Consider the following 13,242-nt stretch of genomic DNA (forward strand, 5'->3'; position numbering starts at 1 on the left):
GTATTAAACCAGTTTACATTGAACGACAAAAATTGTTAAAAGAGTATATTCTCTTCTTCTTTATTTTTTTATTCGATTCAAACAAATAATTTTCAAATTAAATTTGAAAATTCTTATTCTACAAATAATTACAGTCACTTAATATTTATTATTTCGTATGTACAGAAATATCTATTAAAAACGGAATCCACGTTTGTGGAGTTTACACGCATTAGTAACTACTACAATCAAACGCTGCAATTATTTATACTACTAGTAGCGCCATCTCTTGTAGAAGTGCTGAAACTGGTCGGGCATTAGTTTCAGTACTTTCCATAGAGATGGCGCCACTAGTTAACTGAGTTCACTTCACTGTCGATAACGCTGTGCGACCAGTTTGAGCACTTTTCACAGAGATGGCGCCAGGGGTTCTACAGTAAAGTCGATAACATCTGTCTCACTCTTTCTTATTGCTTTCTTATATATCTTTCTCTCTCTTACATCTAAAGCGGGAAATATAAGAATGATATATAATACGATGATATGCAATGGAGGTTTAAAAGTTCTTTTCCTATTAAGACAACACAATATGTAGTATTTATTATTTATATTTTCATACGTTATTTTACATTCTCACGTGCAGCCAATAATCGCTATATCAATCGAGTTAGTTTGTAAAAAATAATAAAAGCAAGTATAGTCTTATAACTTTATTTCATGTCACTCTGTTTTAGAATCAAAATAAATAAACTGTTTAGTTTCGTTATTTTTAATATTCGTTTATGATGTGGATGGAAAAATATCACCCTATGCCAGTGCTGAGAGAGCTAAAAAGCATTGGCAGGCGGTATCAGCACTGAAACAGCACCGCGTACTGTTCTGGTGCATTTCAAAACGTGAATAGCCCTGGTGATACCCCTGTGGCGTTACGGATCCTGGGGGCGCCACCGTGATACGCTGGTGCTTTTTGAAATGGTATGTGATTTGCTGTGTTGTCTGGGATAGAATAATTTCTTATTTAAATGGACACTCGCAAAGAATCCTGTATCGTAATTTAGTTTATTTCGTATAATACACTATAACAGACAGGCTTTTCTTTCCATACGTACTATCTTTTGGAATATGGCAGTAGTGCTCGAACGTACGTAGACCCAAAAAATGTGGCAGTAAATTTTTTTTAATTTGAATATCCTTGATTCGCGCTTAACGGCTACACATTTTTTAACCCTTTGCGTTTACTTCGAGGACTCCTCTGGTAACTAAATCGAATAAAAGAACTTTTTCTATCTCAATTGGTTAAAAAATACTGCTTTACAGAGAAAGCAAAGAGATCAGAGATGATAAATGAATAATTGTGAACAGATCGGCGACTGAAGATAATATGACTTAAAGAAAAAGCCTTAGATCAATAAGAAGACAATCTTTCTATTTTCACGGGATCTTTACTCAATTAACAAAATGGTTCCTCTTTTTAAAGTCAATTTATAGAAGATATTTTTCGACAGGATCGAAGGTCGTGGATAAACAATTGATGTAACTGTACATCAATATACTATTACAATCGCCAAAAAGTCGATGGTTCTGTGCAACTTTTATTCTGTCACGTTTCATTCACACTTCGCGTGTCTAATCAGCCGTTCTAAGTAGATCTTGCCGAGGTGCCTGTTTAATTTTTATCAACAGAATAGCTGCAGACTTAATACAGGATATGTTACGTTAGATTATATTATCAGATCGTTGGCAGAAATATGATGGAATAAAATTAGCCGACGTGAGGTTAATGAGGAACATAGATGAAACCAGATCTGTTGACATATTCTGCACGAATCTGCTGCCAATCTGCTGCTAATCTGCTGGTGTATTATGGGCAGTTTGCTTACTGAGTAACGAACTACGTTAAAGTATATTCGAGGCATTACAACATTTTCTCCGATTTTTTTCGCTGCAACCATACGATAGCACTCTTGTTTTTTTTTTTTTTTTTTTTGAATCATCAACGAGAAGTATCCGTTTCATTCTCCCTTTTCTTGGTCATCAAAACATTTTTATTTCATCGTTAAAAATAACAAGTTTGTTCGTTGAACTTATTGGTTCCACTATGAGTCACGGAGCGCGCTTAGTAAAAAAAAGAAGGAGTAATTGACGTCCGCTATTGTCAATCTTAATATGTATTAACTTTGTATTATATACAGAGTGTTTCATTTAAAGATATACAAAAAGAGTTGCACAAGTTTCCAAGGTCAGTTGAATGTGTCGAGGTCATTCTTTAATGTTTATTGATATCCCATTCTACCCTTTGAATCCTGTTGGTTTATACTTTAAAATGGATCACCCTGTATCGCATATATTGTATACGAATCAGAAATCAGAATAGAAGTATGTATTTCTTCGCGAAGAAATCGATGTTTCGCGTCAAGGGTTAAAAAGTTAATTTCTGTTCGTCTTGTCGTTTTACTGTTCCTCGCGTTGCCGAGCACGAGAGTATACTTCTTTTCTTCTCCTATTTATTCGTCTCCTTTGAAATTTTTGGGTCTTCTCTTCATACCATAAACGTTATACAATGACAAGCACACTGAGACACTGCGCCAATCCAATAGAAAAACAATATACGTAATTATTGTGCTGATAGTATTCACAGATTCGTGACAGGAGGAGCACGATGATATATCTATTTTCATCTCCTAGGAAAGAGGATTCCCCCGGATCGATAGTTTTGATGTACCTCCTCCGTTCAACTTCTCGCTAATGAATAGGCTACGGATATTTGTGCAAATTTATATACCTATAGACGCAATTTAAGTAACGAAATTTAAATAGAGATTTGCGTTCGCCCTCTGAATATTATAACGTGGATTTTACTTCGGATTTATTGTATATTGTTGCACGTCATTTGTATTAAGTATCCTATTCTCGTACTCTATTTAAAACACCCGAGAGACTACAAACATCCGTAGTCTACTAATGATTAACGACTTAATGATTAAGACCTTAATGGTTGTATCATTATACGTAAGCGTAATATTTCGATTCGTCTAACGAGAGCAACTATACACATTATAGTCGATCGTATAACCGCTAAGGGAAGTATGCGTATATAACAATTGTAAAAGGAGAAGCGATCACTGCTCGCGCGACGAAGAAATCGTTTGTCAATTCCTCTACATAAAACGATCGAGAAGTATATGCTTGAAAATATTGACCCGCAAACGTTTGCATATATTATAATGCTACTTTAAGAAGAAAATTCATCTTGGGTTATTGTATACGTATTCCATGTTCGTTTGCAAACGTAAACGAGTAGAATATTAGAAGAATGAAGAAAAAGAGAAAAGTACCGTATCGAGACTTGATACGCAAAGTTAACGATTATCGGAGTTACAAAGTAAAGTTTCCAAATCATCTAATATTGTTATATGGATTTTTGACGAAGTGATGGTCCCTGCGGGATGATACTCTGCGTCGTACATTATTCGTTACAGTTTCAATACAAAAGCATGAGATACGCGTGAAACGAATGATATATGTATACGAAAGCGAAGTAGATATATGTATATTAAGAGGGTGGTGCGAATAGACTCGACAGGCTGTTAAATGGAAAATTTACTACTTTTTCTTCTTCTTCCGATTTTTTTTTCTAAATTGACACTTTGTAATAATGCAAAACGAATAGGAGCGACGAGTAACTCAGAAATGGAGAGACGAGATAACTGAAGAAAAAAAAAAATTAGTTAACTTGTATCAAATGCAAACTATCATTATTTACTTCTATTTATCGGACGGAAGATTTGAAAAATGCTTTTGAAAAATCATTTAGAGAACTTTCTGCGGTTACTAATATTAGCTACGGAAAAAATGTGAATGGTAAAACACAATATCTCGAAGCGCTCGTGGACGTGAGACTGTGAAGATTGTAAAATATGGAAAAGCGTTTGTGCAGATGAATGAGAAAATACGTGTTGATATTTTTGTAGAAGAATCCTACGAAAAATCCTGTAAATTCCATACCGCAATACTGATCATTATGATATATTTAACACGTTGGCTGAATCGATTTTGATTAAACTTCGTAATACGGTATACTCCCCTTCCCTATGCCTGACTTCTATTTAATCTAGCAATACAATATTAAGTATATGTGATCCACTTCTATATGTCTTAACAATCTGTCGCGCGTTAATACGCGTACGATTAAAAAAGCGATAATTCTGTTAATTTATCGATCGAAGGTGGCCAACGTGTAAAAGATAATAACTAATAAATTAGAGAAAAGCTTAATCGACTACTTACATAATAATAGCGTACAACTATTGTATCGATTTAAAAAGCTACAACGCGTCAAATGGAAATTATACGCATAATTTTCATAACTTCTGATCACACGATTCATACGAAAGACAAACAGTGAAACAACTAAAAAACTTACAACTTTATTTTATAGTCATGTTCTGCTGATATGCTTACGATATATATGCTCAGGCTCGAGATCGAATAAATTATATCGAATAAATCGTCGAATAAATAAATAGGATCGGACGAATAAATAAATAAATAAATAAATATCTAACCAATCGATCGTGGTTTATAGTCTAAGCAGTTACGACTAAGCTTCCGTACAAAAACCCTAACGTTAAGAGGGGAAAGTAGATTTCTTGATTGTTGGACGGAGTCGTGCAAAAAAGAGGAGCGGTCTGAATATTGTTCCATGGGCCGTTCGCGATCAATTTTTCTCTTCTTTCTATAAAAGTAAACAGTTGGAAGATTCATCGAGGACACACAGATCAGAAGACGCTAAATAGAATATAAAGTAACATATAACAAAGACATATATTCAACGTTTAATCAATTATATATTTATAAAACTAAATTGTATACTCTTCATTTTATAATAAATATTATACCTTGAAGGAATATGATCTGTTAATCCTCGATTTTCTTTTGACTATAGCTTATATTACGAAAAAACGAAATCCCTCCTTACGATACGTTTACGTATTGTACACGAGAAAAACGATAATTAAAGAAGTCAGCATTAATATTATCTAGATAACGTTACCTATACGAGATTAATTTTCTCTTTTGCATGATACCGTACAATTCGCCGTGTCGGTATATATATATGTTATAATTAATACGCGCGCGTTGCGACAGTACAGGCTTGTACTTGTATATTTAAAAGCGGTAGGCTCAATGCTGCGGGTCTGAGAAACGACAAAAGGAGAAAAACTAAAGTTTCTCACCATAGATATATAAAATGATTAAAAATTTAACGAGATTTTCGGAACGCGAATGAGCAACGAGCCTACCGCTGACTTCTAACTCTAAGACGAACGATGCTTCTGTTATTATTCTCAAAAATACTGTACACAAGAATACCTAAGTTATGTCGAAGCTCGTTCCACGCGCTCGGACGAGCACTGAAGCTACTTTACGTGTGTAGAATCCGAACTGATGTGTTTCCAACCTTCTTTTCATTTAAATCAAACAAGACAGAAGATAGAACAGGCGAAACGATTTTGAAACTACGCCCTGATTTGGAAACAGAGATGTATTATTTCGATTGCTCAGTTTCGTCCTTTGGTAATGTCGAAGTTCACCTTTTTAAAAAACGGAAGAATCCTCGACCTTTTTCTGGCGGAGGCGCCATCAGCATTGGAACTTGATTCTTATGCGTTATTTGAATCTGAAACGATAAGACAATTGAGCTACACCGCGCATGGTATTAAAAGAATATTATCGCTGATGTACTCACAGTGCACGGACCCTGCATCCATGGTTCACCATCGATTTGCATTGGAAAGCGCTTGGTGGTGGTAATGGTGACGCTGCTGCATTGAGCCAATCTCCTACCAGAGTGACGAAGTCCTGTTTTCACTTGACCCATATGCAAACAATTCTCTAAACCGATCACCTCTATCAGATTGTCCCCAATATCTGTAAATTTATCGATTGCCTTTATTTTATCTGTTTCCGATTTTCTTTATCAAACAACTCGATCAACCACTTGCCTTGTATCGCGGCTGTAAGATCTACGGAATTAAAGCTACTAGTGCTGAGTTCTTTGTCAGGTCGCTTCTTCCGTTTGCCAAGACGATGTCTTGTGTGGTGTTCACCCCAGAGATTGGAACCCCCGTGAGTGAAAGGAATGTTTAATAACGCGACACCTTGGAGGGAAGGTCCGTGTGCTAAATCCAACGGAGTTCCGTCACACTACGAACGGAAAATGCAATCAGAACGACTGGATAACTTAAACTTAATCAAAATCTTCAATTTTTATACGTACTATGATTTCTAGATCCTCGTGCAGATTCTTACAGCTGGCAGCGAATTGCTCTGTGGTAGCGTATTCGAAGTACCAAAGTTTGTTTTTCATTCTGCTGTTAAACTTCTCGGGATTCTTCTCCCTTTCCATGTGAAACTTCACGCAGATCGCTGCGTCCACGCCAACCGAGAAGTAATTGTTGATGATATTATATGGTATACTGTCTTGATTCGGTTTCTTCTCGTCTTTTTTATCACTAACTTCTATCTGCCAACGGTCCATCATCACTGGCGTCGCTTTCTCTATTTTCTAAAAGTTATTTCACAGGATAGTACTAAATGTTTATTTAATTTGCAAACACGTGTGATTCTAAGCTCCTCAAGTACCCAACAATAATGGTTTGTTGTTAGGATCACTTACGTACTTTGAGAACCTTGTGAATAGCTTCTCCTTCGTAACCGCCGCCCCATCGCAAACACCTAGCCAGATCGTTGCCCGTACCCAATGGTATAACGCCTACAGCGGGTTGATGTTCGAACTGAACACGATCTGAAACGTTCGAAGGAACGAAACGTTGCTTAACAAATCGACCTTTCGGAATTTGAGCTATCGGATTATTAATCGTACCCATCGTCTCTAACACCCAGCCAACGGTACCATCACCGCCGCAGCAGATCACCTTAAAGTTCTCCACGTCTTTGAACATTTGCAAACCTTGCATGGGTCCGCCCATGGCCAGATTGTGAACTTGGCGTGGGTTCAAAATATATTGAAACTTCCTCAGCATACGTTCACCCTGTCTGCCACCCGATTTCGGATTAATGAACACTAGTAACGGAACAGTACCTGGTGGCGGTGTAATTTGAAAGGACATAGCAGGTTGCTGATTGGTAGTGCTACCTGACGTCAGAAATCCACCCTGTCGATGGAATATTGCATCCTGCATTTAGAATTCCTTTGATATTGCATCTGGCCGATGTTTAATCATTCATTCCGATGCACTTACCGAACTAACCGTCGATGTATCCTGACCGTGCTTGCTCCCCCTTTTACTGTCCCTGGACAACGACCTTTGTCTGTCCAGGACAACCGGGCAGATCGCTGTAGGCGGGAGGATATGGACTGCGTATTCGCCAAGCGTACATTCCGTTCTGACTTGCGAGGCGCATCTGTTGTGTAACTGTAACATTGTTTAAACATACTTGAGAATTCTGCTAAAGATTCCGTTGTCCTCCTCGATTTCGTTTACAGAAGGAATGAGGTGTTACTTATAAAGGACAGGTTATTTACAGTTAGTTGACACCATCTGCAGTGTAAGCCGGTGATTCCGTTGTAGCTTTTGATAGTCTTCCTACACTTGGAGCATTTTCCGTGACAATTTCCCTCGACCCAATGGTGCGCCATCGTCTGCGATGTCTTCTTGCTTTTCACGTAGGTGGCTATGCAAGAGGCTGGCGCTCTTTGTACGCATCTTTCATGGACCGTGTACTTGCAGACTGCGGAAAAGAGAGAACGGCTCGTTTGTTTCACGTCCCGACGCAAATGAGAAGAATCAGTGGTAGTCGAGGCGTCGAGTTGCGCTACTTCTTTTCCCCTTGCTCGGTAAACATCGGAAACGATACAGTCTCAATGAAACTGCATCTCTTTCATCTCTTTCATCCGTGGATTATAAAGGGGTAAACGGGAGAAAATGTATAAAGAGACGGGGCTTATCGGATGAAAATGTTTTCTAGTGAAAGACGCGCGAAAGAAGAACGCTACGACGCGACGTCAAAGAGAGTCCGATGATACTTACAAACACAACAAAGGCCCTTCTTCCCAAGACCGACCAACATATTCAAACAGAGATTGCAGTAGGCGGGTTTACTGAAGTGTTTTAGCCTCCAGAGATGGTTCCCGTCCTCCTTCACGTGGGAATCCAAGCCCAAAAGCACCAGCAACGGGATCGTCGTGAGACCACCCCTTTTCCACTCCTCCAGCGACACCGTGCCGTCAGCATCGTAATCTATTTCTATCATCATGTCTTGCAGTATCTATAAATACCGTGGATTTACATCTAGATATCGCTCATCAATTTCCCATCTCTTCGTTATGTAAACAAAGATGCTCCGAATTTTATGTATCTACCCCGCAAACAAGATACTGCCTCTATTCGTGCCGCGGAGTACTTTCGGAGATCTTTCATCGCAAACTCGAAATCCACGATGTTATTTACGCGATATTCTTAAAAAGTCTAACGTGTATATAAGGATGAATATCAATGATAATGCAACTCACCGGTTTCAGTTCCGAGACGTCCCATCCGAGATACTCGGCAACATTCATCATTTGATTGACAATGCAGTCCATCTCCTAGGGACACGTGATAATGATATTAAACCCGGTAGATAAGGCGCTTTAGAATCGATCTATTTTACTTCGCTGACAGAACAATGAACCATTGACAGACATGTGTACGATTAATCGATCAATCCAATTTTCATAACATCCCCGAAAGACGCATTACGCCAGAGAATATTCAATCAAAAATATAATTCAAGACTTAGCAGTTCAGATTTGAAAATTTCAATTACACGCGAGATTAATTCTGACTGGATTTAATTTTGTTTTTTCCCCTCTTTGGTGGAGCTAAACGAGCCGATTAAAATGGGACGGTGATTTCAGTCGTGCCTAAAAAGTGTGAAAGCCTGATTCCTGTTCTTTTTACTCACGTTCGTATCTAGAACGCCGTTTCCATCTGTATCGTACAGCCGGAACATGACTGGAAAAAAAAGAGAGAGGAAGGCAAATGAATTAATGCGCGTCGAAATTGGCGTGCAACAAGTTGTCGCGGATATGCTACCTCAAGTGCACTGTGTGCAAGTGCAGCTGGCGAGGCGAGCTCGTGAAGGGAACGACTAGCGTCGGACACGCTAATCTGAATGTTTAAGAAGCCCGAAACGTGGTCGTAATTAATATCGATTCGTTCGTGAAACTTGCATCGGGACGCGAATAAACGTTTTCTTTTTGTCGCTGTGATTCATAAGATGAGCAAGTAGAAGTGAAACTGATGGCATAGATAGAGATGCTCGTGATAGAGATTGAAAATATCCGAGGTTCGTTTTCACGGTGTTTAATTAGCTTTGATCGATACGGAAGGTACGATACTCACACTCTAATTTATCTTCTGGCCTGCCAGCCTCCAGGAGGGAAAGGTAGCACACGATATCCTTCAGGCTGACTTTAACCGAGTGGACATCTATCGTGCTCTGCTTTCTGACGAGGTGTCTCATCTCTGCAAATTCAAGAAGAACAGACGATCTGCCGTTTAGAAATCATCGATCGATTGGACGTGTTATATCGCATCCTATGATTGCTCAAATGTCTATATACTACTGTTCTATTCGATTTATTTGTGCTTTTACTTTAAATATACAGTTGGGGATTCAAGTGCAATCGAAAATGAAAGGTACCGTTCCAGGAGTTTGGCGTGTAAATCACTACTAGACAGTTTAAATACTATTGTGCAAACTATTGCATTCGTACGAATTTCCCGGATTAGTTTTCCAGGAAAAGTTGCAAACTTATTTTCCAACGAAGACGCTAGAGTCAGAGGAAAGCTTTATCGGATGTTATTTTTAGATTACAACGAAACAGCTTTCGTCATTCGCGTCTAAGAGCCTCTACAAGAGACCTGTTGCTTCCCTTAGGGATTTAGGAGGCAAATATCGATGCATGCACGCGAGTGTCGTTCTAATTATAACGATCGAACCTTGCAAGTGCACAGTCCACTCTTGATAGACGAATTTCGCGTCGAATAACAATTTTTCTTCGACGTTGTAACAAAATGTAATTTACTTGGCTTGAGAATCTTCTAGAGTGTTTGCACCTGAATAAAACAAGTTTCGCCGGAGTGGTGCTCCATTAGAGCAAACGATTCAGGACAATAGGAACACCCAGGATGATTCAATGAAGCAAGTGGAATGCGGTTATCTGACCAAGTACCACGCGCGACACTAGTTTGTTATGTCCTGATAAAAATAGTCCCGAATCGGAGACGAAACGAAACTCTGCGTCGTTTGTATTGTCCCTGAAATTTCCCCTTGTGATTTTACGAGCCCCCAGATAGGCAGGCACCTGAGATGTATCCGTTAAGGAGAACGAGAGGAGAAAAAAGGGGAAGAGGCTGGTCACGAGGGAAATAAACCCGGTCGGTCAATCGTGGAAAGAGACCGATTTATCTTTAGTACGTGTAACAGTGTTGAAACTAATTCAACAACTATTCTGTTACTTTCCTGTGACCAGTTTTGCTTGCATCGCGACATCACAATCGTGACACATCGCCGTCTGTCTGTCTCGGGGCGATTCGCTAATGACGCACGAACGGACGATGAAAACTCGCGACGTACTCCATTAACTTGATTTGTTACATTTTCATCTCTCCTTTTGCTTTTAATGAAATTATGGAAATCGTTATTCGTAGAATTTATTTCTTCTTTCAAGATACCCTTCGTGGTAACTTTTTCTGCTCCAATGTCGCATTCCAAAGACAGCAATATCGTAGACAGAGACAATCAAAAGGGGCAGATAGGAGGCATAATAGGAAGGTAATTTTCGAAGGCTATGCACAAACAGTTGATTTTGGACAGGCTGTGTAGCCGTAGGTACCGAGAACAACGTGTCTATATTTGACAAATATTGATGTTAAGCGTGCAATTAAACCCTCCGAGCTCTCCGTCTGATAAGGTCATCACGAACTCGCGTACGCCACGCAATGCACTATAAACTTGCAATTTACACATTCGTAGACGAGAAACGAAACGTGATAGTTCACTACGATTAATTCTTCTTTTTTTTTCAACTACGAATTTGGCACTCGGAAAGGCTGCTGCAATTTTATCCCATCGGGCGAGAGGATCACGGCAAACAATTTATTTAATTGAAAACCATCGATGTCCACCGGATGACACGATTGATTGTTTTGTCGTGACGATTGTGGAGTAATGAATAATCGGACGGGGGCTAACTTATTCGACGTTACTTCCGGTGATATTTCATTTCGCCGAATGAATAGAATCATCCCCAGCGAACACGTGCATGGTTTCTCGCGGCGATTAATTCGCAATCTAGCTGAACCCTAGCTGGATCGGTTTTTCGTTCGCGTCGAATAAAAAAAGGGTTGCACTTCAGCGATAGTGTCCCGTTTTCGTTTGATGAAGGGTCCAGATGATTCGATTGTTCTGTTGCAGAGAAATATTGGCCAGTCGGGGCGCGTATCGTCGACGCAAGTAGCATTCTGTGTCAACGTGAAAATTCACGACCGTACACTGCGGATGTTTATGTATTTATAGGTAATTTAAATGTGAAAGAAGATGAAGTACACCCGTATAATATAATCCCGGTTATAAAAATGACTATGAGTATGCAAATTCGCTACTCAAATAAACAACCGTGCTGAAACAACGCGGGATGTTTTACACAAAATTCCATCTCGTTGTATCCAACTTTCCCCGCTTTCTTCTCGTCGACATAATTCACAATTTTCGTTTCTCGAGTCTATCGTCTTCGCTCACCTTCTTTAAGCAGCGCGCCAGGTATATCCGATAAACGTATCCGATCACTCTTCAGTACCATCTTTCGAGCGTGTTCGCCAAAGATCAATAGTTAACGAGCAACACAGTTCTACAGGCAGAGAACACGGAAGTCATCGACAGGAGGACGTCCAGCCTCAACCACGGTTGGCGTCGAACAACCCTCGATCGCGGATCGACGATTATTATATGTACGGCAGGAAATACGAGTACGAGCACTTGTTGCTTCACGCGTGACTCGACAGATACTGAGAAAGTGTATCGAGGGAGGTTAAGTGGGAAGAGTCGCAATGTACTCCCTAAGCTTGACGTTATTTATACCAGATGATACCGGTTCGTGTTATTTTCGGGATCGAAGGAACACGCAAACTCATTGGCTAGTAGCGCGACAATCGAACGACGAGAAAGAAAGTTGTGGAGGGATCACGGGTGGCGACGATACCAATCGACTGGCATTTTACTTGGATAATGTGATATGGCAAAGAATGATCTCAAATTTTTTTCTAACAACAAACGAGGAATCGTAGCTGGTTTGTCTTCTAAATAATTCGCAGTTATAAATCGTTAATAATGATAATATTATTCGGATGGATTTTAAAAAGAGGCTGGTCCTTTTGATCAACCAGCCCAGGTGACAACGTTTAAACGAGGCGGAGCAAAAACATCAACGTTTGATGTCGCATCCCCCCGAGTCTTTTTACGTGTCAAAAATAACACCTTTGAGTTTTCGTCGTTCCCTTTTTACCCGCATCAACTCCGCAAACAGCTAATCTTGAATTTACCACGGATTACACCGTGACATTTCGTAGAGATCAAGCTGTCGTTTTAAAATGGCTATTTATGCATTTCTTAGACCTAGGAAATAGCGAGAGTTTAGTCTATCTCGTCAAAATCACGTGTTTAAGTCTGCTAAATATTTCCGGAAACCGAACGCATTAAAGGTCACCCTTTGTCGCTATTACCTAATCTCTTCGACGGACATATCCTTTCATCTTTGCATTACGCGTTCACAACATCGTCCAGCTTCGAAATTGCACACGCATATATCTGCATTCCACCATATTTGTTTTCAAGCAAACGTTCTCTCTCAAGAATCAGACAAGTCTACGTATTCGCATTTTCTCGATTGTACCAAGACAATGCTTTCACTCCTAGACCAACTGGTTATGGATAATGTATAAACGTAAGCTACGTAATGTATAAGCGATGGCTCAAGGAATGAAGTCGGCCCTTATTTCCGCATCTCTATCCGGTTTCACCGTTTCCTTCGACAATTTCGAGCCGCTGCTACGTTTTCGCGGCCCACCTTAACGATACACAACTTCCCTCGACCAGATACCATTCCATCAGTATGGAAATTAACCCCCGGAGATCCGACCGTTTAAATTGAAATTCCGATTCGAAAGTCGAGTGGTGGTAATATCGCGGCGTCTC

General features: G+C 39.6%; 1 protein-coding gene across 3 annotated transcripts in view; it reads right to left on the reverse strand.

The window, feature by feature from the left end:
* Window positions 1-4,454: 4,454 nt before the first annotated feature.
* The window catches only part of Dgk (diacyl glycerol kinase 1), a 67,090-nt gene continuing 58,302 nt past the window's right edge, over window positions 4,455-13,242 (reverse strand). For 2 of the 3 annotated variants that reach the window (XM_076895978.1, XM_076895976.1), the window contains 12 exons: window positions 9,390-9,512; window positions 8,950-8,999; window positions 8,516-8,590; window positions 8,034-8,271; window positions 7,529-7,734; window positions 7,245-7,418; window positions 6,866-7,178; window positions 6,663-6,787; window positions 6,260-6,547; window positions 5,985-6,186; window positions 5,729-5,910; window positions 4,455-5,659 (listed from right to left, as the gene is read on the reverse strand). In XM_076895978.1, coding sequence (XP_076752093.1) covers window positions 5,570-5,659; window positions 5,729-5,910; window positions 5,985-6,186; window positions 6,260-6,547; window positions 6,663-6,787; window positions 6,866-7,178; window positions 7,245-7,418; window positions 7,529-7,734; window positions 8,034-8,271; window positions 8,516-8,590; window positions 8,950-8,999; window positions 9,390-9,512 — 2,066 coding nt within the window. In that variant the 3' untranslated portion in view covers window positions 4,455-5,569. The remainder of the gene's footprint in view (window positions 5,660-5,728; window positions 5,911-5,984; window positions 6,187-6,259; window positions 6,548-6,662; window positions 6,788-6,865; window positions 7,179-7,244; window positions 7,419-7,528; window positions 7,735-8,033; window positions 8,272-8,515; window positions 8,591-8,949; window positions 9,000-9,389; window positions 9,513-13,242) is intronic. The other variant, XM_076895977.1, reaches the window with a different exon arrangement.

This window comes from Xylocopa sonorina, chromosome 5, assembly GCF_050948175.1.
Source record: "Xylocopa sonorina isolate GNS202 chromosome 5, iyXylSono1_principal, whole genome shotgun sequence".
Classification (NCBI taxonomy): domain Eukaryota; kingdom Metazoa; phylum Arthropoda; class Insecta; order Hymenoptera; family Apidae; genus Xylocopa; species Xylocopa sonorina.